Below are 23,997 nucleotides of genomic sequence, written 5' to 3'. Positions count from 1 at the left end.
AAAAAAAATTCCACTGGTGTTCACGTGATAAAGAATTCGTTAGTTATCCCTTGTTTCGAACTGTATGCTATGAAACGGCTGATATGGAAGGTGAATCGAAAAGTACTTTCATCTTCCGTTCCCCTGACGTTTTGTGATAACCACGTTGTAATAAGGAAATAAATGAAGTGCGATCATCTTCGTAGGACACGTTCCGCAGGAGTTCAAACAGTAGGATTTTGACGTTCAGAGAGTCTAGAGATCATTGGGAAAACTCCTTTCATTAATATCTTGAAGAAAGTCTGTTTCATATCTTCAGTTATGAGCTTCAAGTCTGTTACCCAGATTCGAAATCCAAGGAATTCAGTGAAGGAAACACTGTTGAACAGGCTGCAGAGAAGAGTGAGGAATAATGGGCCATTTTTTAAAGATATTGTTTACAATTTAACAGTCCCACATAATAACAAAAAACAAGCTCATTTAATTATTATTATATACAACGATTTAACATTTCAGGCTTTTGTACGGATGACGCTTTCGTGGAATTCACATTGTATTTCCTCTCTTTTTATTCTTTCTTCTTTTTACGTGAGGTTTCGTGCCAAAATAGTATCATAAGGTTTACATTTTGGAATCTTGAGGAAATAGGATGAAGAATTACGTTGTCACATTCATTCAGGCAGTATGCTAGACATCGGAATTGGTTCGTTAATTTAAGTCTCAAAATTATATGAACTCTGTGTGTCATGATCCACGCTATTGAGTATCGCTTTTGCGTTTTGAAACGATTTCCATTCGAGTATCATGGTGCTGGAAATCTGTATGTTGCGTATATCCTTTCTATTGATCAGTCGAAACATGTCACTTGCTGTATGCCATATTTTGGTCACTACCAACGCTGACTTTTTCAGCTGTCATTCTCTTATTTTTCGTCACAATCTTCTTCCATGACTAACAGTCACGATCACTCAACTCACGATTTCGCCAGGACTTAGAAGATGCTATTTTCCGCTTTCCGTACATGCGACATAAATCTTCGACACGGTGCCCCTTGAAACACCAAATACTTCGGCCACCTTGGTTACAAAAGTATCCACTATACGAGCAACAAAAATTTGTCCATATTTGAACCCTCTTAGCTCCGACATAATGTACTCACAGCTACACAGAACACTAATCTCACCACGACTGACACTTGCAACATATTGAGGACAGAGAGGTTCAGCAGTCCAGGCTGCAGGCTTGGATAGCATATGCATATATGTTAAAGCATGCTTTACTTCCCGTGTTTCCATTTTTTTGTTTAATCATTTTCTTATGCTTAAATAATTATTTTACTCTTATTATTTATTTATCCTGATCAGATTGGGGTCTTCAGGCCCTCTCTTACATCCTACCACCGTTTCACACATAAGAGATCTTTTACATCATAGTTACCTTAGGGAAATCATTAATTTTCCTATAAAAAAATAGCAAAAATTTTTGAGCGTATGTGGAGGCGATGTGTGTAAGCGGTACTGACTAGAAACTAATAAAAATTATACTGGCATTACATCTACTGCTGCTGCTGCTACCACAAGTAATGACAATGGCAATATTAACGATAGTAACAAGAATAATATATAGGGCAGATATAAGAAGTGTTTATGTGTGTACGAAATTAATATTTTCTGATGTAGCGAGTTCTGGGAAAGGGGAATTCAAGTAGATCAGCTGAGCGTAGTGGGAAATAAGGAACACTTGGATGAATAGAAGTATATACCGGAATAACGAGTGCGTACAGGAACAACACTAATCATTACTATTGCTTCAGTAGATGTGTAATTGTGTTTTGAAGTGGGACATGGTATTCATTTCTGCAATATAATTATGGAGATAATTCTAGAATCAGTTTCCTGCTATGATAAGAACTTCGAGAGGGTGGCTGAGCGATGGAGTGGGACAGAACGGATTTTGCTCTGATGGTAACATATGTTTCTGCCACGTGTTTCAGACAAGAGTATATAGATCGAGGAGAGATATGAGGGACAGTGTAAGCTGATAAGACAGTAGGGAAGGCACTAGGTGTGGAAACCTCTGCGCTTGTCTGCACGCGATCAGGATAGCTGTGTGTATGATGCAGAAATATGATCGTCACAGATATATCGAACACAGGCGATCACAATCGTTTCCAGGCGCTGAGAATTTTCCTGAGAAACACCTTGTAGTATAATGTCTGTGTAATGAATGATTGGATGTAGAAGCGTATGTACACGTTCCTTTTTAGCTCAAAATGGAAGGCCTTTTTATATATTTGAGGGGAATATAATGTATCATTGCCTCCCCACCGGCACACCTATCCTTCCTAAAAAATTTACGTAGTTCCTTGTGTATCGAAGGAGCGGACAACAGGAAAAGACATGTTTTAATATACAACTATTAAGGTATAATTTTAAGTAAGGAATCACTACGAAATGTATGTTTCTGATTTAAGTAGAAACACGAATTTCATTGACATTGAGACTGAAATGAAGATTAATAAGCTATAAAAAGAAATCGCGTCTACGCCAGCCACCCACGATGTACTACTATAATAAGCATTCTCTGCCATAAATGTTATAATTATTATGAAACTGTAATTGTAAGTATAGCTTTAAATATTACGATGATAAAACTGTAGTAGTAGCAAATGCTAATTTACACCTTATACAAAATACATACATATTTCTAAGTTTTACTGTCCTTCAGTGTAGTCACCAGTATTGTGTATAAGCAGTTTCCAGCTATGTGGAAGAGGTAGGATAGCCTTAGCGGGTTAATTTGTGTTGATAGTTCGAACAGAGCGGTTTATTGCCCGACGAATGTCTGTAACAGTTCTGAAGGGAAAGCCACTAAGCACTTCACTCAATTTAGGAGTCAAGTTGAAGTCACAACGGCTTGAGTTCGTGGAAGGCGGTGGGTGGTACAGCACTTTCCAGCCTCTCGATCCAACAACTCGCTCACAACTTGCGCGATGTACTAGCGGCAACTATCCTACAAAACGACGGAAGGATCGGACAGAGAGCGTCGCAGCTCCTTTCTCTAAGCGTTTTTGGAACACGCTTGCTACCAGCTTGGAGAGTAAAGCAGCGACAACTTCTTCACGGTACGCTCTTGAATGCACTGGCGCGTATGGCGCAAGTTGTGACACATTTGTTATATTCATGTGGGTGGGATGTACTGTGTCAACCACCTCACTCCCTCTGCGACGTCCATGTGGTTCCTTAATTGCTGGAAATCACATGGCATCCGCTTCAGAATTGTTACAGAGATTCGCGGGCAATAGAGGACTCCACTCAAATAATCAAAACAACCGGCGCTTTTACAACTTTCACAACGATGGCAACTGGCCATACACAATGTTGATAACTATTCTGACGGACAGTAAAATACTTATCAGTTTAAGTTGTAAATAAATAGTTTTGATTGCCAAAGTTCCAATCATCGTACAAAATACAAAGGACGTTAAATAAGTAAAGCAAACTTTTTTTTCTCAGCCAATTTTGGCTGAAATTGCAGAATTTATTGTTGGACATGGTGGAATATTCCCTCTCTAGCCCATATAGTTTTATGAACTCCCAATAACTGGCGGTGCTATACACAGCCTTCAAAATAGCTTTTGTAATGGAAGCGCGTTTCAAACAGAGAAATGTCACTGTATCTTTTGGAGGAAGACCAGAGCATCGCAGATAATTCATAGAAGCTTAAAGATAGTGTGAGAGCTGGCAATGGAGAAGAATATGGTGTACTGGAATCCTGAATAAAAACAACATGCTTTCAGTAAAATATGTGTTGCATTGCTTTTAAGCGCCCGCCCTGGATAATAAAATCCCATATAAAGGTCACTGCTATCGGAAGGAAGAACAAAGTGGGTACTAGAAAACGTGAGAAGGTGACAAGAATGAATTGTGGCTTGAGTAAATCTCAAGTCTTTCCTGGCAGTTGTAATTGACGCAAAATTCTTCAAACTTCTAGAATGTTGGCCGTTTAGACCACTGGCCGGCCAGTGTGTCCGAGCGGTTCTAGGCGCTGGTCTGGAACCGCGTGACCGCTACGGTCGCCGGTTCGAATGCTGCCTCGGGCATGGATGTGTGTGATGTCCTTAGGTTAGTTACGTTTAAGTAGTTCTAAGTTCTAGGGGACTGATGACCACAGCAGTTAAGTCCCATAGTGCTAATACCCATTTGAGCCGTTTAGACCACTATTCTGGCATCCTCTTCAGAATTCTTCCGATGTCACCGGGTGTTCAGTCACCAGAAGAATTCTATGTAAACATCAAAAGTTTTAGAGATCAGGTTCAAATGGCAGCCGCGCGGTCGCAGACTGAAGCACCTAGAATCGCTCGGCCACAACGGCCGGCTTTTAGAGATTAGGAGAGGAATATAGCGCGACGTAGTAAATGTGGAGATTTTAGGAAAAAAAGAAACTGGCCAAGTTCGAGTATTTACTTAAATGTGTAAATATGTGTATAGTTCATCCATCCTGGGAATCGAGAATTTCAACGATTTTTGCCTCTTTTAGAAATAAGTAGTGGCAACCTATCGATCCAGAGAATTGCAAGATTGCGTCAAATTCTCTACAGTAGTTCCTCAAATTAGAACGGACAGACAAAAAGAAGCGATCAGGGGACTAAGTTTATATACGTAAATATATAAGATTCAATAAAATATTTTTTATGTGCTTAGTAAAACGTCACACCACCAGCATTTTATTTTTGCACGCAGTAATATTCGTCCATTATGATTTTGACGGATGATGAATGCAGCGTATGTTCTAACGACAAAAATATGATTTTATGTGATGTAACTAGAATTTAACATTTTTCACAGTTTTATTACTTTACTTGTACAGTGAAACCTTGTCTCTCGACGAATTCCATTATTATACGTCAGCGTGAAGTACACTTTACGTTTTGCGAATGCAATATAAGAGTATCAAAATGTGTAACATAAATTGCCGAATCTTTAATTAGCTACTTTAACATAGGTTCTTGAATTTTTTACGCCGTCAGGGGATCGTACATTTTAGTAAGTGTCATAAATTTCAGATTTATATGCTAACCTGTTCCACAGCAAAACTAGTCTTAACAGACGGACAGACAGGCAGACCGACAAAAAATGACAAGAAATATCTTCGTGTTATATAACTACAGACCATCAATTTCCGGATTTTTTTACCTGCCATGTTAAACCTTGCATTTTGCAGAATTTCACGACTCCAATTCAAAGGGAAGCACGATATAGATTTTGATGCGTCGGTTTGCGAGTTTCAAAATACGTGAGTTAAATGGCCGAACGTTTAGATTGCATTGATTTAGGAGCTTAAACCTTTTGCACCACCAAGGGACCATAAATCTTACTACGTGACGTGCATGTGAACTGATAAGCCAGTGTGTTCAAAAGAAGAACAATTCTTAACAGTCTGTTAGACAAACAGACAGATGGCAACAAAGCGCCCCTACAAGGTTCCCGATTTTACAGATTGAGGTACTGAAATCTAAAAGCGTAATCACATTTAGATATTTGGATAAATAATATAAACTCAACAGTAAAAAGTTCGTGACGTAACGTAAATTTCCTGTTTTTTGTGTGTTACGAGAACTTCGTTGACATTGAAGGTGAAAAGCTAAGGAGAAATTCTTAACAGTCTGTCAGGCATACAGACAGATGGCAACAAACCGCTTCTACAAGGGCTCTGTTTTTAGAGATTGAGATACTGAAATCTAAAAACGTAATCACCTTTAGATATTTCGGTAAATAATATAAACTCGACAGTAAGAAGTTCGTGACGTAAAGTAAATTTCATGTTTTTTGTGTATTACGAGAACTTCGTTGACATTGAAGGTGAAAAGCCTAGGAGAACTTGACAGCTCTGAATCGTTAACTGAATTTTTAATAGTTCAGGTGCAACGAATGTCAGCGGTGTAAGAAGTAAACAATAGCATCGCTACTTGCTCCGAGTGAAAAAGAGCGTTTGAGAGATCTGTAAACAGTGCACTCTTCTGACTTGTCATTTCGTTATATCAGGAGGTTTCTGTACGACAAAATTTTCGATGTTTTTTTACCTGCACTGTGAAACCCTGCTTTTTGCCGAATTTCACGATTCCAAGTCAAAGGGAAGCACCTATAGATTTTGATGCGTGGGTTTTGCGAGTTTCAATATGCGTGAGTTAAATGGCCGACCGCTTAGATTGCATTGATTTAGGCGCTTAAAGCTTTTGCACCACCAAGGGACCACAAATCTTACTACGTGACGCAAATGTGAACTTGGTAAGCCACTATGTACAAGAGAAAAAAAAAATCTTAACAGTCTGTCAGGCATACAGACAGATGGCAACAAACCGCTTCTACAAGGTCTCTGTTTTTAGAGATTGAGATACTGAAATGAAAAAAACGTAATCACCCTTAGATATTTCGGTAAATAATATAAACTCGACAGTAAGAAGTTCGTGACGTAACGTAAATTTCATGTTTTTTGTGTATTACGAGAACTTCGCTGACATTGAAAATGAAAAGCCTAGGAGAACTTGACAGCTCTGAATCGTTTACTGCATTTTTATTAGTTCAGGTGCAACGAATGTCAGCGGTGTAAGAAGTAAACAATAGCATCGCTACTTGCTCCGAGTGAAAAAGAGCGTTTGAGAGATCTGTAAACAGTGCACTCTTCTGACTTGTCATTTCGTTATATCAGGAGGTTTCTGTACGACAAGAGCATTAATATCGGGGCACCGAGTGGTCTTCACCGAGATTTTATAACTTCGTTCCGGCGGCTGCGGCGACTCTTCGCATTAAGTAACAGCCGGCACGGGCGGAGCACCGGTTGCGTCGTCTCGGCACGCCCCGCCCGGAACCGCTGCTCGCTGGTGCAGACGAACGGGAAATCGGCGCCACCACAAAATGTTGGGCGCCGCAAGCGGGCGCGCTTCTTGCGCGACACCGACTTGTCGAGCCCGGCCGCTGTGCGCTGTCATTTTCTTCTCTTTGCCGCACCGCCAGGGTGGAAACGAGAGAAAGCGCCGGCCGACCGAGAGGAGCAGCAGAGGCCGCCGGGAGGGAAGGGGCTGCTATAAAAGCGGGACGCGCCGTCGGCAAGACGTACCACAAGCTTAGCGTTCGGCAAGGAGCGCCATGGCGACACGCTGGTGCCTTCTGCTGGTGGCGTTCGCCGCGGTGGCCTCGGCGCTAGTGGGCATCACCACTGCCCGCAGCCTGGGCGACGTGGTGGAGCTCGACGACATGGTGGCGGCCGCCTCGCACCACGGCCACCACTGGGAGAAGGGCGGCGGCGACGAGCACCACTCCGGCCACCACTCGTCGCACGGCGGCAAGGGCGACAAGGGCTACAAGGGCCACCACGGCTACGAGAAGGGCGAGAAGGGCCACCACGACAAGGAGGGCCACAGCGGCCACTACTCTGACCACGGCGGCCACAAGAAGAGCCACCACGACGAGGGCGGCCACTACGGCGAGCACCACTACGGCGCCAAGGGCGAGAAGGGCCACAAGTACGGCGAGAAGGGCAGCTACAACAAGGGCCACAGCACCAAGGGACACCACGAGGTGCGTTCAAACCACGACCGTGTAGCGAAATGAATGGGGTAACTGGCACTGTACTTGAAACTGCCCACATTGGGAAGGGCGTTGGGGACCGCGGTCATATTCAGAATTTCAGCTTCTGTCCTTATTAGGCCAATGGTCCTGCAGTGGGAACACCACTTCCGATTAAAACGCTGAAGTTTAGAACTGCTGGACTTGGATGGGTGAGCGTGCAGGTCTGCCGAGCGCTGTTGGCGAACGGGATGCACTCAGCCCTTTTGAGACCAGTTGGATGAAAAGCAGCGGCTCTGGTCACGAAAACTAATTACTGCTGGGAGAGCAGGGAGCCGAACACATGCCCTTCCGTCACTGCATACAGTGACGCCTGTCCGTTGAGGGTGACATGTCGGTCTCCCGGTACCGTTGGACCTTCAGAGAGCTGTTCGGACAGAGAGTTTCTACCCTTACCGAAAATAAAGCTGAGACTCAATACATCTCCTGGAAAATGTAATTCCATCATACCAAATGATCACCTGCACCTCAGGTACAGGCAGGACTATCCAGCTACGTACAAAGCTGGGTGCTATTCCAATATCGGTGAACCTCAGCAGTACTGACGACTTAAGAACGGGGAAATCAAGACGGTCTGGGGCATAAAATGAAGTTTGTTTTAGGGAGGGAAATGGACTAGTGTAGTTGGTGCATCTGGGTTATCCACAATTCCAGGTTAGTGTAGTCGATAACACGTCGACTTAACAAGCTGAGGAGAATCGTTTACTGCATGTTTACTAGTTCAGGCGCAACCCACGTTCAGGTCCTGCCTTTGACACAAATTATAATTCATTACCTCAGCTTCTCAGTATGTCTACAAGGAAACATAATTACATCAGATCAGTAGATCTCATAGGCCTTAGGTACGAGTAGGATTTCCCCATTACGTACAAAGCTCGGATGTATGCAGCAGACCCGATTTCAAGTCACGGCCTTGTGACAAATTTTGATTCATTACTCCAATTTATATCCTTATTAAAGATCCTAAGTAGTATAGTGCGAATATTAAGGCGGCAAAGATACAGTAAAAACAACTCCTGATTCAACTTGGTAATATATGCCACATTAGTTTAGTGCCAATGTCGAAGCAACAAAGATACAGTAGACTAGCCCTGGAACTCTGTGTATGTGTCATGATACAAAACAGAGGTCTAGCTTGTAGATAGCAATATATGATGGTGTCACACAACTATAGGCACTGTGGTCAGATTACTTACTGTAGGAAAATTCACTCAGCTGATACTCAGAGAATTAGTTTTCCGAAGTTAGACGTAAATGTTAGTAGTCGACCTAAGATATTCTTAGTAGTAGAGTTTAGATATTCTGGCAGCATGATAGTTCCTGATATCCAAAGTGGAGATAAATCATCAGGTGCATTTTCTCTAATATTTCCACAGATATTTGCACTTTCCCATGAGTAACTGCTCAATGAGTCTTTCACGTGGAGGCTAGTGAAGACGAAAGGCATCGTTATGTTTACAAAGGAAATTAATTTTACAGCGGAATTTTACCCGTCAGTTTGGTAGAACAGACACAGATTAGTCCACTACAAAAAATTTTATCGATACGTATTAACAAGGAGCGTAAAACACGAAGAACAACAAGTACTCCAGCACATGCTGCGTAGCGGTGCTGCATACAACTAGCAGCAACTGCGGGCAAGGTCAGTTCTGTGGCTGCTGGAGCATTCAATAAATTGGCAATGTCCAATAGCCAAAACGTGCAACGCATAAAACGGAGTAATGCAAGGATCCTCAGACTCATCAGGGCTGGGCCGTTGTGACCGAGCGGTTCTAGGCGCGCAGTCCGGCACCGTGCGACTGCTACGGTCGCAGATTCGAATCCTGCCTCGGGCATGGATGTGTGTGATGTCCTTAGGTAAGTTAGGTTTAAGTAGTTCTAAGTTCTAGGGGACTGATGACCACAGCAGTTCAGTCCCATAGTGCTCGGAGCCATTTTTTTCATAAGGGCTGTGACGCTTTCAAATGGTTCATATGGCTCTAAGCACTATGGGACTTAACATCTGAGGTCATTAGTTCCCCAGAACTTAGAACTACTTAAACCAAACTAACCTAAGGACATCACAGACATCCATACCCCAGGCAGTATTTGAGCCTGCGACCGTAGCGGTCGCGCGGTTCCAGACTGAAGCGCCTAGAACCGCATGGCCACAACGGCCGGCTGTGACGCCTTCGTCATTGGTGCTCGAACAGCTCAGCTTAATGTCGTTGTGCCGCCCGCTGAAATCACACACGAGGTTCTTATCGGATCAATGTTTTCAATACTAAACCAGTTCATAGTACTGCTGTGTACCACTGTTAACGCACAACCAACACTGCCGGACAACAAAGCTCTAGACAGAATTGTTCAGTACAGAATGCAGACTTGAGGGCAACGAGGAAAAGAGGACATTACTGTTGACTGCAGCAGATACCGTGAGCAAGTGTAAACAAGATACACAGCCCAAACCTTCGACGTTTGCACTGCTGTGCACTATTTTCAGTACAATACGGATACATAGCTAACTGAGACAAGAAACGAAAGGAAATGCTTTAAGACTGTCACGAGCTATCAGATGTAGTTGGTCCCTTGCACCAAAGTACTCAGAAGGTATCCCAGAACAACATATGGAAGCTTTCGGCGGAGTTCTGACTAACCTTGTGTACAAGGTGCCTTCAAAAACACGCACAAGCTTTAGGGACGGGTTCCGTACACTAAAGCAATAAAAAAATCTCCTAAACATAGGGTATAAAACGCATATTGTACCTTAAGAGCTATGAGCACTTGTTCAGTAGAAAAGATGTGCTTCACAGTAGCAAAGATGAACACGTGTTCATAGATCATTAAATAAGTATTTTAGACACCCATGTTTATTCGACAATTTTTCATGGTCTGGTCCATACTACTTCCTCCCAAAATTTTTAAAGCAATAGAAGATATCTCTTTCATAGTATCAGAGATGTACTACTTGTTACAGCTCGTAAGGTATGCATTTTAGAGCCCTTGTTTCCTAGATAGTTTTTTTGTTTTGTTTTAAGAAATCTGTCCCTGCAGCTTGTCGGTTTTCTTTGGAACACTCTGTATACATAAACGAACTGGAAATAGGGACACAGCAAAAAGGGAGACTTCTAGATGCTCTGAAAGCAAAATGGTGAAAGTGCCACACGTCTCAGGTAACAATATAGCGAAGAGAAAAGGGTAACTAGAACTATCAAACCCAAGAAGGACGCTGGAGATAGCTACCGTTTTCAGATAATCATAACTAGCTTAGATCCAATATGAGGGCATCAATGTTTTACCTTCTTTATTAAATTGCATTGAGCTCAGTACGGATAAGAAGAGTAACAAATTACGAACTGTATTTGTGAAATTGGTGCCCATACAGATTTTTATAATTTTTTCAGGTATTTATGACTAAGAAACCTATCGAAAACATTTTTAAAGTCCATTAATGAAATCGCTCCTTTTTTGATGCGTCGGTTTTTGTGTACGAAATAAAATCTCTGTACGCGAGTGAGGCATCATGTATGCTGAATTCCACGCAAGAATGGGCTGAGAAACAGAGAAAGGCGTGCAGGTTGGTAGACGTCGTGCTCGCTCTTGAACCATTCCCATTCGTTCAAGGGCATAACAACATAGGACGTACACTGATTTTGTACCTCCACTATCAAATTATACAAGTGGAGACTGCAATGCTCTATTCGCGCACATAGCTACCGTGTAACAAAGCGTCATTTTTTCGGAAGACTTGTCTTACATATTACGAAAAAAGAAGACATAGTCTCACTTTAGTATAGTCCAGGGTATATAACACAACGTCCAAAAGCAAGCTATCGAAGTTCTTTACATCGCTATGCACTCCATTCTTTTGTGGCACACTTATCTGGCACTTATTAGAAAGATAGTTCAAGCAACTAAGATATCAATGTGGTCCGAAAGTAGCATCTAAAGAGCCAGGGAAATAATACTTAGAATAGAAAACGACTCTCTAATTTCATGCCTAGGCACGAGGAAGCACTATTATACCAATCATCTATAAATACAACCCTTGCGTTGGTATAGCTGTATCTAAGAGGCAGCCACATTGTATTTCACCATTAGTAACGTATTAAATAGATTTAACTTTTTTCAGTGCGGTTCTTTCATTCAAAATTTTACTAGCGAAATGTTGAGGCTTTATTACAACTGGATGTAGAACTGCATTCCTTATCTGTACAGTTTTGACTTACACAGAATAAGTCGTCGCATTGTTTCTTAGCCCCCTTGAAATCCATCAGTAAAAGGATTATGTGATATTCTGTTGGAACCAAACAGTGGTTTACTTAATACTTCGGGATTACCGGTAAATCTTCGTTCCATAGGTGGCGTAAGAGAGATAAAACAAGTGATAGTTACTTGAAGCAAAATTGAAAGAATAATACTGAACTCGTCATTTAGAAACTTTCAGTAGTGTTTTGACCAACGATGGCATCTAAGGTAGATATCCACAGACACCTAACTGAAAAATGTAGTACATCGAACGAATCAAAAACTAAGTTAACGACGAATTGTTATACAGTCTAATCACAGGTTTGTGTATCACTTCACATTTCGATACGTGTCCATAATAGGATATTTACGATCGGATAATTCAGCCTATCTGGATGAGATTCAGTGGACAGTGGTTCACTGAACGATTCGCAGTCTTGTCCATCGGTTTCTATTCCTGCCCCTAGAGCTTTACTTTGCTAGTTTTCCCAGTATGACCAACTGAAACTGCCGATACCTTCATTATTCTGGATATTCCAGTGCTTCCACCTCTACTGCGATGAACAGCTCTCTACTTGTCGTAAAATTTCGAATGAGGTTTACGCTTCAGATGTTACTTGTTTTTCTGTATAAAGCTGCCGACTAACCGTAGAATCATAGAATCGGAATCTGAGATCTAGCGTGTGATGAAAGAGTAATGAGAGATTTCTGTTCAACATTTTATGTCTGGTGGATCTGAGCATTATGACTTCTGAGGTCATCAGTCCCCTAGAACTGAGAACTACTTAAACTTAACTAACCTAATGACAAAACACATTTCCATGCCCGCGGCAGGATTCGAACTTGCAACCGTAGCGATCGCGCAGTTCTAGATTGTAGCGCCTAGAACCACTCGGCCACTCCGTATGGCTCTTTTTATGCCTGTCTCTGTTGTGCGGAGTCAGGCGAGGCATGAAATTTCATGTCCTTCTGCTTTGTTTTTTTTTCCTACGAAAATGTAAAATGTCTTGCCGATTTTGCATTTCAGAGATTAAATGAGCTGCAGTTAACTCACCTTGCTGGCGATTTGTCTATGCAGAGAAATAAATGTCACACGGGTTCTCTAAGGATTCTGTTGTCGACTTACCACTAACGTACCGTGTGCTTTCGCAGATCCACAAGCTGGACGAGTACAAGAAGAACAAGGAGTTCTACGACGAGCACCACGACGAGGGCCACCACAGCAAGCACGGCGGCTACCACCACCACCACGAGGGCAAGAAGGGCGGCCACCACAAGGGCGGCCACCACAAGTCCGGCCACCACCACGGCGACCACGGCAAGAAGGGCCACCACGAGAAGGGCCACCACCACCACGACCACAAGGGCTGGAAGGGCGCCGGCGGCCACGAGTCGCACCACGGCCACCACTCGGACTACGGCAAGAAGGGCGGACACGACGAACACAAGCACTGGGGCTTCAGCAGCGGCGGCGGCGGTGGCGGCGGCGGCGGCGGCCACGGCGGCCACGGTGGCGGCGGCGGCGGCGGCGGCCACGGACACCACTGGTGATCGACCTCGAGGACATCGTCCACACACCAAACCTGACATGTTACAAAGTCTGTTCCTTTTGTTACGTTTTGTTTCTTTGTTATCGTGATGCTATGTTTTTCTAGTTTGCAATAAATGGCCAAACGGAATGGCTCTCCATAACATTTGCCTGTCTCTCCGTCTCATTCAGTAACCATTTACATCTTCGTCGAGAACTCCCCTTATCCCTCCCGACTTTTTCCAATTATGGAAGTACATACACCTTTTATTTGTATCACTGCATTGAAGTTGATGAAAGAATTAGCAGAACTTCGAGTACAAAATGCGTGACCACTTTAAGGAATATATAGAAGTGTAAGCTTTTGACAATGTTGACTGCAATACTCACTTTCAAATTCCAAAGGTGGCAGGGGCCAAATACAGGGAGCGAAAGGCTATTTACAATTTGTACAGTAACCCGATGGCAGTTATCGAGGCAGGATCGAGGAGCACGAAAGGGAAGCAGTGGTCGGGAAGGGAGTGAGACAGGGTTGTAGTCTCTCCCAGATGTTATTCAATCTGTATATTGAGCAAGCAGTAAAGGAAACAAAAGAAAAGTTTGGAGTAGGCATTAAAATCCATGGAAAAGAAATAAAAACTTTTAGGTTCGCCGATGACATTATAATTCTGTCAGAGACAGCAAAGGACTTGGAAGAGCAGTTTAATGGAATGGACAGTGTCTTGAAAGGAGGATATAAGATGAACATCAACAAAAGCAAAACGAGGATAATGGAATGTAGTCGAATTAAGTCGGGTGATTCTGAGGGAATTAGATTAGGAAATGAGACGCTTAAAGTAGTAAATGAGTTTTGCTATTTGGGGAGCAAAATAACTTATGATGGTGGAAGTAGAGAGGATATAAAATGTAGACTGGTAATGGCAAGGAGAGCGTTTCTGAAGAAGAGAAATTTGTTAACATCGAGTATATATTTAAGTGTCAGGAAGTCGTTTCTGAAAGTATTTGTATGGAGTGTAGCCATGTATGGAAGTGAAACATGGACGATAAATAGTTTGGACAAGAAGAGAATGGAAGCTTTCGAAACGTCGTGCTACAGAAGAATGCTGAAGATTAGATGGGTAGATCACATAACTTATGAGGAGGTATTGAATAGAATTGGGGAGGAGTTTGTGGCACAACTTGACTAGAAGAAGGGATCGGTTGGTAGGACATGTTCTGCGGCATCAGGGGATCACAAATTTAGCATAGGAGGGCAGTGTGGAGGGTAAAAATCGTAGAGGGAGACCAAGAGATGTATACACTAAGCAGATTCAGAAGGACGTAGGTTGCAGTAAGCACTGGGAGATGAAGAAGCTTCCACAGGATACAGTAGCATGGAGAGATGTATCAAACCAGTCTCAGGAATGAAGACCACAACAACAACAACAGAAGTGTAAGAATGTAGAACATTGTAAATGCATTATCATACAGTGACATAGAGCAGCGAAATGCACTTTATCTCGTTTTTTGGTTCAATTTCCAAAAGTCGTAACTTGCCCAGATGAGCTATTTACTGATGAAGGTGCGATGGAGAGCAGCTGACACAGGGAACGTATGGTTTACTTGTCTAAGGAAAATACTCGTTAGATTAGGTTGATGCATGATTTCAGAATGTTATTGTTTCCCATGTCGGTAGTCCGTTTTTATTTGTAGATCACCATTGTTCTTTGAGTGTAAGTATTGTCATTTTGTTATTTGGGGATAGTGAATGTAGATGTGGACGCTAGAAAATTAAGTGCCAACTGAGGAAATCGGAACATTTTAAACATCTTCTTCTGTCCGAGTTCATTAGTGAGGTCAGAGCAGCGGTGGCAGCCAGATACATTAGAGCCGCTTTTGGGATAATGCCATTGGACAAAGCACTTAAAGAAAATGTTTTCAGGTTTCAAAAGGTATCGGTTTGATATTAATGTCTCTCCACCTTCAGGAAGACCTTCGGTGTTTAACGAAGATCGTTTAAACGCATTAATCCACAATGATCGACTGGTAAATGTGATTGAACTGTGATCAATCCTCCATTATACAATATTTGCATGCAGTGGGGAAGGTTCATGAGAATCAGTGGCTGACCATGTGTACATCTCAGCTTACTCGTTATCTAGTGGCTCGTGACCAACACCTACCATTCCTATCCCGTATGGTTACTGGTGACGATAAATGGTGTCTTTATGCTAACCTAAGGAAAAGAAAGGAATGGTTAAACGCGAACAAAGCAGAAACTCCCCGCACAAAGGCCTGCAACGCATACACAAAAGAAAATGTCATGCTTCTGGTGGAGCAGTGTCTGTGTAATGTGCTACGAATTGCGTTATAGAGCTGTAAGCATCACTGCTGAATTCATTTTCAGCAACCAATAGGTCTTGAAGGTGCAATCCAAGAACAATGATCAGAAAGTCTGCATGAAGTGATGCTACTCCACAACAACGCCTGCCTGCATTCTGCTAGACTGACAGAAAACATTATACAGGAGTTGACGTGTGATTTAATTCTGCACCCATCTCATTCACTCGATCTTGCCCCCTCAGAATTTTACCATTTCCGTTCTATGTCGAACACACTTCAAGGAACTTCCTTTGAGAATAAAAACGCTGTCCGAACATGGCTCGAGGAGTTCTTCGCCTGATAACCATGAGGTTACTACAGTCGCGGAACCGAGAAGTTACGCCAGAGTTGAAAGACTGTATTGAACGAGAATATGTAACTCATGACTGTCATCTCTGATATGTGTATCTGTTGTGTGTATAAATCTTAAGGAAATATGCTTCGAACTTATAACCCAGTACTTAAGTGTTTTGAAGGGACCAGACCAATGGTAAGATAAAAGCTACCATCTAACCATGATATCTGTTCGGGCTAACTTCTATTGGATTGCATGGGAAACGAGATTCTTATTTGTATTTGTTACAAACGCTCAATGAGAAGTGAATCACTAATCCTCTGTGGTTACAGTAGGACTGAGCTGATGAATATATGAGCGTGACCCCGAAGCCGTTGGATTGAGAGTGATTAATCTACAGTATGCAAGGTTCGCAGGAGAGCTTCTGTAAATTTTGGAAGGCAGGAGACGAGATGCAGGCAGACGTAAAGCTGTGAGAACCGGGTGTGAGTCGTGTTTCGGTAGCTCAGATGGTAGAGCACTTGCCCGCGAAAGGCAAAGGTCCCGAGTTCGAGTCTTGGTCGGGCACACGGTTTAATCTGCCAGGAAGTTTTACAGTCATATTGTTTGTTCTGTTAGGGAACTGCGTTACACGCTACTGTTAATATGTATTTTATTATTATAACTGGATTCGGAAATTTTTGAAATTTGTGGTAATATCTTATGGGACCAAACAGCTGAGCTTATCTGTCCCTGAGCTTACACACTACTTAATCTAACTTAACAACCTTACGCTAAGGTCAACACACTCCTATACCCCAAGGGAGGTCTCGAACCTCCGACGGGTGGGGAGCTGCACGAACAGTGACAAGGCGCCCTAGATCGCTCGGCTACCCCGCGCGGCAAATGGTAAATAGAAGCAAGAGACAAACAGAAATTTAAATTTACAGCGTTGTACGAAATGATACTTACAAGAAAATAACTAGTTAAGTGCCAAATCAAACTTTGGCAGGGCAAGGTTACTAGCGCCGCATTCTATCCAAATAAAACTGCTTAAAATGGAAATGACAACCCTAATTATTAGGTTATCTAGCTTGAAAACTGACTACAAGACGCTTATACTTTTCTACAGATAATGTGGTACATTCACAAAAAATGGAAATATCCAACAGGAGATGGATGGTATCGAGGGTTCTGGAACGTTTCCCATACGACCAGCACCCAAGAGGAGACACGCCAGTTTCCTTACTGTACAGGCAACGATGTAACAAGCCGCACCCCTCCTTATATAAGATCTTTATTTCTTATCAGTGACGTCATCATCACAGTTGTTAGTTACGACATCAAACCAAGCTCTCTTTCTATCTCCCCCTGTAAATCTACAGGCAATCAGAGTCAAAGACGTCGTAATTAGTTTAACTCAAGTTATGTTATACACATGACAGCCAAAGTCAGTTGTGAGCACAAATCTGTGCCATGATAGAAAAGGCATCTGAAACAAAGGCGTCAAGCTAGATAATTAATAAAAAGTAGAACAGGGAACTGCGTTGCACGTACCTGTGCATAATATTAAAATGGTGTGTAAAAATGACACGAAGCTGTTTCATTGAAAGTCAAAGACATTCATGTAAATTGGTAAACACACACAGACCCACCCACACACACACACACAAACACACACACACACACACACACACACACACACACACACACACACACACACACACACACACACACACAGTGTTAACCAGCAAATGGTGATCGGCAAATTTGTAAAACTGGTAAACGGTAAAAAGTACAGGTAAATGGTAAATGGTAAAATGTAAATGCTAAATGTAAAAGGGCAAGCGGTAAATAGTTAAATGCTAAATGGTGATGGTCAGCTGGCTGAATGGTACTGAGTGGGACAATTATGCTCAATTTAGAGGGTGATCGCCATTACCCTAAATTGTGTTGTGTGCGACACAGTTTACTGGGTTTCTGTCCACGTTGATGCCTCTGTCTCTGATAACGACTAAGGTACTGCAGCGTATTTTCCTGCTTTTATAAAACGCCAAGTGATCAGTCAACAAGCAAAAGTGTGATTACTTAGCATTAGTTAGCACATTTCCTTTCTTCTTGTCCTTTACTACCTTTTCAGGGAACACAAGCTCCAAGGTCCCATAAATCACGGAAACTGACTCTCCCGAACACATATGATAAATCTATCGCAAAAGTGGACAGAGAAGAGGACCTCGCAACGTTGGGCATCACCAGTTTTGTGATAAAAAGTTTTTTCCACTATTTATGGCACTCGTAATAGGGTGTTTCAAGACTTCGAAATACGATTCAGCAGCCGCCCTCGGCCTTTAGCCATATGTAAGCATGCCCACCTGTACGCTGCTCGCTGCTCCCTTCTGGTCTAATACTGGCTCGGGCTATATTTACAATTCTTTTGCGGATGCGAATACAATCCTTCGCTCTTGGTACAATGTGTGTTGCAAAATCCCACACCTATTACCACATCCCTGAAATGCTACTTTCTACTGACATTTCTCAATCAATGAAATGCTCCGCAATTGAGCCATCATGAACCTTAAGCAATAATAGAACCAGTTCCTCTGAAAACTGAGCCAGATCGAAAGAGCAGGCAGTTCAACGCTCTTTGCTTGTACAAACGAGAGAACAGAAGAGGACACGATCACAACTTAATAAATAGAAGGTTATTATTTTTCATTCTTATGACACACGTAATCAGCACACTACACAGTAGGAGCTGTGGATCAGAACTTTGTGGATTTCATGGCCAAGTTTTTGACATAATAAGCAAAATTGCGAAGATGTGAGATGTCTTATTAAGAGGTCCGTAGAAGTGATGTGTAGTCCAGCGGTGGCGTCTTTGATTCAACAGGCATCGGTCGCGGTTTTGAAACCCACAACCGCTAAAATGTTGAATAAAAATCATCAGCAGTGGCATATGAAGTCACCTTCATTCAAATAACGACATTGTCAAAAGGGCGGAGAAGCGTATAGAAGTTCAGGGCATTCACTTACCTTCGGCTAGGGTAACTGCCCACACAGGTTGAAGAATCCAACAATCTTTACGGCATGAGAATGCAGAAGGCAATAGAAACCACTGCATTAAAGAAAGACAATGTGTGTCCATCTCCATTGCCAAAAGATTCCGGAGAAAAAAACTGAATAACTAATTAAAGAATAACGCTCTACGAGTCGGGACGTAGAATATCAGAAGTTTGAACGTGGTAGGAATTCTAGAAAAAACTGGAAAGGAAATACTAAGGCTCAGTTTAGATATACTGGTGATCAGTGAAGTGAAATGGAGAGAAGAAAAGTATTTCTGGTGAGATGAGTGCAGTATGATATCAGTAGCGTCAGAAAATCCTTTAACGAGGGTAGGATTCGTTATGAATACGTAGGCAGAGTGGAGAGAAAGTTACTATGAATACTTCAGTAACAGGATTGTTCACATCAGAATCGACAGCAAACCAACTCCGTCTGTGATAGTTTAAGTACACATGCCGACGTCGCAAGTAGCGGACGAAGAGATAGTGAAACCATATGAGGATATTGAACAGGTAATTCAGCAAGTAAAGGGAGATAAAAAAAATCTAATGAGGATTGGAATGCAGTTTTAAGGGAAGGAGTAGAAGAAAAAATTACCGCAAAATGTGTGGTTAGTACTATGAATGAGAGTGAGAAGAAAGATTAATTGAGTTTTGCAATAAATTAAGCTAGTAACAGCGAATACTGTGTTCAGGAATCACAAGAGGAGCAAATATATTGGAAAAGGTCGGGAGATGTGGGAAGATATCAGTTACATTGCATCACGGTCAGCCAGATATACCAAAACCAGATACTGGATTATAAGGCGTACCCAGGATCAGATATAGACTCAGATCACAATTTAGTAGTTATGAAAAGTAAGCTGAACCTTAAGAGATGAGTCATGAAGAACCAACGCGTAAAGAAGTTTGATACGAAATAACTATGGAATGAAGAGGTATGCCTGAACTTCCCAGAGACTATATAGATACTGCGATAAGGAATAGCTCAGTAGGCAGTTCAGGTGAGGAAAAACGGACGTCACAGATGTTGGAATGAAAACCATTGTTAAGAGAACAAATACTTCAGTTTAAGGATGAAAGAACGAAGCACAATAATATTCAATGAAATTCAGGCGCACAGAAATACAAGCAACTTAGGAATAAAATAAATAGAAAGTGTAGGGAATCTAAGGTGAAATGGCTGCATGAGAAATGTGAAGAAACTGAAAAATAAATGATGGTTGGAAGGAGTGACACAGCATATGGAGGAATGAAAACAACCTTCGGTGAAACTAAAGGCAAGGGGAATTCCACTGTTAAATAAGGGGGAGAAAGTGGAATGGGTGGATAGAGAACCCTGAAGGCCTTTATGAAGTGGAAGACTTGTCTGGTTACGTGATAGAAAAGAAACACGAGTCTATATGGAAGAGAGAGGGGATCCAGTAATATAATCAGAATTTAGAAGAGCTTTGGACTTAAGATCGAATAAGACAGAACCATTGGAAGAAAAACGACTAATCACGGTGGTGTGTAGAATGTATGAGTCTGGCGATACACCATCTGGCTTTTTCGAAAAAAAAAACATCATCCACACAATTACGAAAATTGCAAGATCCGACTAGTGTGAGAATTATCGCTCGATCAGCTTTACAGACCATGAATCAAAAGTAATTTACAGAAGAGTAGAAAAGATAATTGAGGATGTGCTAGATGAAGATCATTTAGGCGTTAGGAATGGTATGCAGTCCTGACGTTGCGATTGATATGGAAGCAAAATTAAAGAAAAATCAAGAGACGTACGGGATATGTCGACGTGGAAAAAGCGTTCGATGATTTAAAACGATGCAAGGTGTTCGAAATACTGAGAAATATAGGAAGGGGTAAGCTGTAGGGAGAGTCGAGCAATATAGAATATATACAGGAACCAAGATTGGACGACCAAGAAAGAAATCCTCTGATCAAAAACGGTGTAATACAAGGATATAGTCTTTCGCCCCTAATGTTTAATGTATACATCGAGGAACCAATAGCGCAAATAAAAAAAAAACTTCAAGATAGGAATTAAAATTCAAGGCGATAAGTCATCAATGATAAGATTCACTGATGACATTGCTATCCTCAGTTAAAATGAAGATGACTTACATGATTTGTTGAATGGAATGAGTACACAATATTGATTGAAAGTAAATCGAAGAAAGATAAAAGTACATGAGAAGTAGCAGAAACGAGAACAGCGAGAAACTTAACATCAGGACTGATGGTCACGAAGTAGATGAGGTTAAGGGATTCTGCTAATTAGGCAGCAAAATAACCCAATACGGACGGAGCAAGGATGACATCAACAGCCGACTAGCACAGGCATAAAGGGGTTTCCTGGGCAAGAGAACACTACTACTATCAAACATAAGCCCTAATTTGAGGAAGAAATTTCTGAGAATGTACGTTCAGAGCACAGCATTTATGGTAGTGAAATATGGACTGTGGGAAAACCTGAACAGAATAGAATCGAAGCATTTGAGATGTGGTGCTGCAGATGAATGTTGAAAATTGGGTGGGCTGGTAAGGTAAGGAATAAGGAGGTACTACGCACAACTGGAGATGAAAAAAACATGTGAAAAATATTGACAAGGCGGAGGGACAGTATGATAGGACATAAGACATCGGTTGATGGAAGGATGGATATGATGGTTTGGATGCATGACAGAAAGGGTTTTAGAGGAAAGAGATCGAAACGAGAGTCGCTAAAACACAATACACAGGAGGATAAAACAGCACGAAAAACAAAGGTAATAAAAGTTAGAAAAGTATGTGCATATCCTCACAGAATGGCGGGATGAAAACGTCCGTCAATGCTGAAACATTAATTACACAGGAAGAAAGTGGTATAAGGAGCTAAAGTAATGTAGCAGAGGAATGTGGCTGGCTGACCACAAGACTATAAAGGGAGGAACCAGCCACTCTGCAACACACTGAAACTTCCAGCCTAAAGCTTAGGCCAGGGGACAGACACAACACAAAATTTAAAAAAAAATATTCACACTCGCCTCATCATCAGATAAACAGAGGTCAGATCCGGATCAATATTTGCTGCTCCCCTTGCATAATGGTACAGAACGCACCCTGTTAAAATATGGCGGACAGAAATGTGTACGCCATAAGCAGCACAGAACGGGGGATCCTCTCGCCGTAGTGAAAAGCTATGTGTGAGAGGACAGTGCCCAATTAGAAGACGTGTGAGGTCACTTCATCACACCTGAGCGAATGGCAGGACGAATTCCACGGCCAGGTAGTTTACTTCACAAACCTCAGCTTATCGGCCATCACCACCAGCCATTCCCCATACCACAACTGCATACACTTCCTTTGTAATGCAGAAACGACAGTTCGAATGGGAGTAGGGCACCGTGCTACATTCTGTCCTATGTAGGCTTCCAGATCAACTTGTTCAATTGTCCTTATCCCTACATGACGTGGCACCCAGTAGATGACACAGCTTACCCCGCCGTTGGAACAAATATAGTTGTTCATATATCAGCTTGGCCAACTTCTCAGCTATGTACAGGTTCTGTAACAATTGCAAGGCACAAAGGGAATCAGAGCAGATGAAAAACCATTTGCTCCGAGTATAACGCATCTGTTTAAGTGCCTTCAGGATCGGGTCGAGCACCGCTGCGAAAACGGTATACCCGTCAGGAAGGTAAATTCTGGTGACATGATCAGGGAACACATCTGAGCAGCCAAGGGAATTCCCTTGTTTGGAGCCGTCAGTGCGAAATACTGTGAAACAGTGAGGCATATCATAAATATAAAAAAACAGAGAATGGAATGTAAAGCCTGGCTACTATTAGCCAAGACTAAAATAAGTATGGGTGGAAATCTGCTCCAACTTCGACTTACAACATCAAGACCAGTCACACCGATCTCTAAAAGGCAGCTCTATGCACGAATCCCATAGGGCCTCGTTGCCCGTTACCCGTTGCCCGTTGCCGGTTGTGAAAAAGCCGTGCCAGTGGAAGCACAGTAAACTTCAGATACTTGGTATGGGGCTTTTTCTGAATGCCCCAGTGGACAACCGAATCACTTCATGATGCACCACGTCCAACATCTTTTAAATAAGAAGGTCTCGCATATCCATACACCGTGCACCCACAGTTGAGCCCAGATCGAACATATGCCCTGTAAAACCGAAGCAGGTAAGTCCTGACTGCTGCCCATGTACTGTGGCTAGGACATTTTAAAATACTGAGAACCTTAAGTGACCCTTTCTTTAGGTCTTTAAAATGTGGCAACCATGTACGTTCACAGCCAATTATGAGGCCCAAAAACCTCACTGTGTCTTTAAAATTAAGAATAGTGTCCCTAATCATCAGTTCACGAAAGTTTAAAGCTGAACGGAAAAGAAAACAGCACAGAACTCTCAGTCTTCTGTGCCCATTCATCCAAGCGTGGGAGAGTTTGCTGCAACTGTCGTGTTGTAGCTGTCGCTTGAAGAAGAGCGAAACACAAAGAAATCATCCAGAAACAAAGAACACTGGACAGAACCATCCACTACTGACGCAAACTACTGTAGCAAACACAGTTACACTTAAAACACTACCTTGAGAGACACCAACGGTCACAGGTTCGTATCCTGCTTCAGGCATGGATGTGTGTGATGTCCTTAGGTTAGTTAGGTTTAAGTAGCTCTAAGTCTAGGGTACTGATGACCTCAGATGTTAAGTCTCATAGTGCTTAGAGCCATTTGAAATTGAAGAACACCGCTCTCGTGCTCAGAGCGATCACACAGAACGCCACCTGCTCGGTTTAGAAAATACCGTAGCGAGACAGAGAACAGAATATATAGGAAGACAACCAATAAAACCCCATTAGTGAAAATGCTCGAGGATAAGTAGATTCCAAGTAGTATCGTAGGCCTTCTCGATGTCAGAAGTTATACCTAGAAGTTGATGTTGGCGCAGG

General features: G+C 42.3%; 1 protein-coding gene across 1 annotated transcript; it reads left to right on the top strand.

The window, feature by feature from the left end:
• Positions 1–7,083: 7,083 nt before the first annotated feature.
• LOC126281961 (uncharacterized) lies at positions 7,084–13,525 on the top strand. Its single transcript, XM_049981333.1, has 2 exons — positions 7,084–7,556; positions 12,984–13,525. The coding sequence occupies exons 1-2, from the start codon at positions 7,125–7,127 to the stop codon at positions 13,380–13,382; spliced, it is 831 nt and encodes a 276-aa protein (XP_049837290.1). The 5' UTR covers positions 7,084–7,124; the 3' UTR covers positions 13,383–13,525.
• Positions 13,526–23,997: the final 10,472 nt, after the last annotated feature.

This window comes from Schistocerca gregaria, chromosome 7 (genome assembly GCF_023897955.1).
Source record: "Schistocerca gregaria isolate iqSchGreg1 chromosome 7, iqSchGreg1.2, whole genome shotgun sequence".
NCBI classification, from domain to species: domain Eukaryota; kingdom Metazoa; phylum Arthropoda; class Insecta; order Orthoptera; family Acrididae; genus Schistocerca; species Schistocerca gregaria.
Note: the sequence above shows the minus strand (reverse complement) of the source record. Positions and strands in the feature narration are given on the sequence as shown.

What these genes read in the sequence shown, in the direction of transcription:
- LOC126281961 (XM_049981333.1), top strand. Translation starts at nt 7,125, where the DNA reads ATGGCGACACGCTGGTGCCTTCTGCTGGTGGCGTTCGCCGCGGTGGCC. An exon ending in GCACCAAGGGACACCACGAG is followed by an intron (nt 7,557 to 12,983) that starts GTGCGTTCAAAC and finishes GTGCTTTCGCAG; the next exon opens with ATCCACAAGCTGGACGAGTA.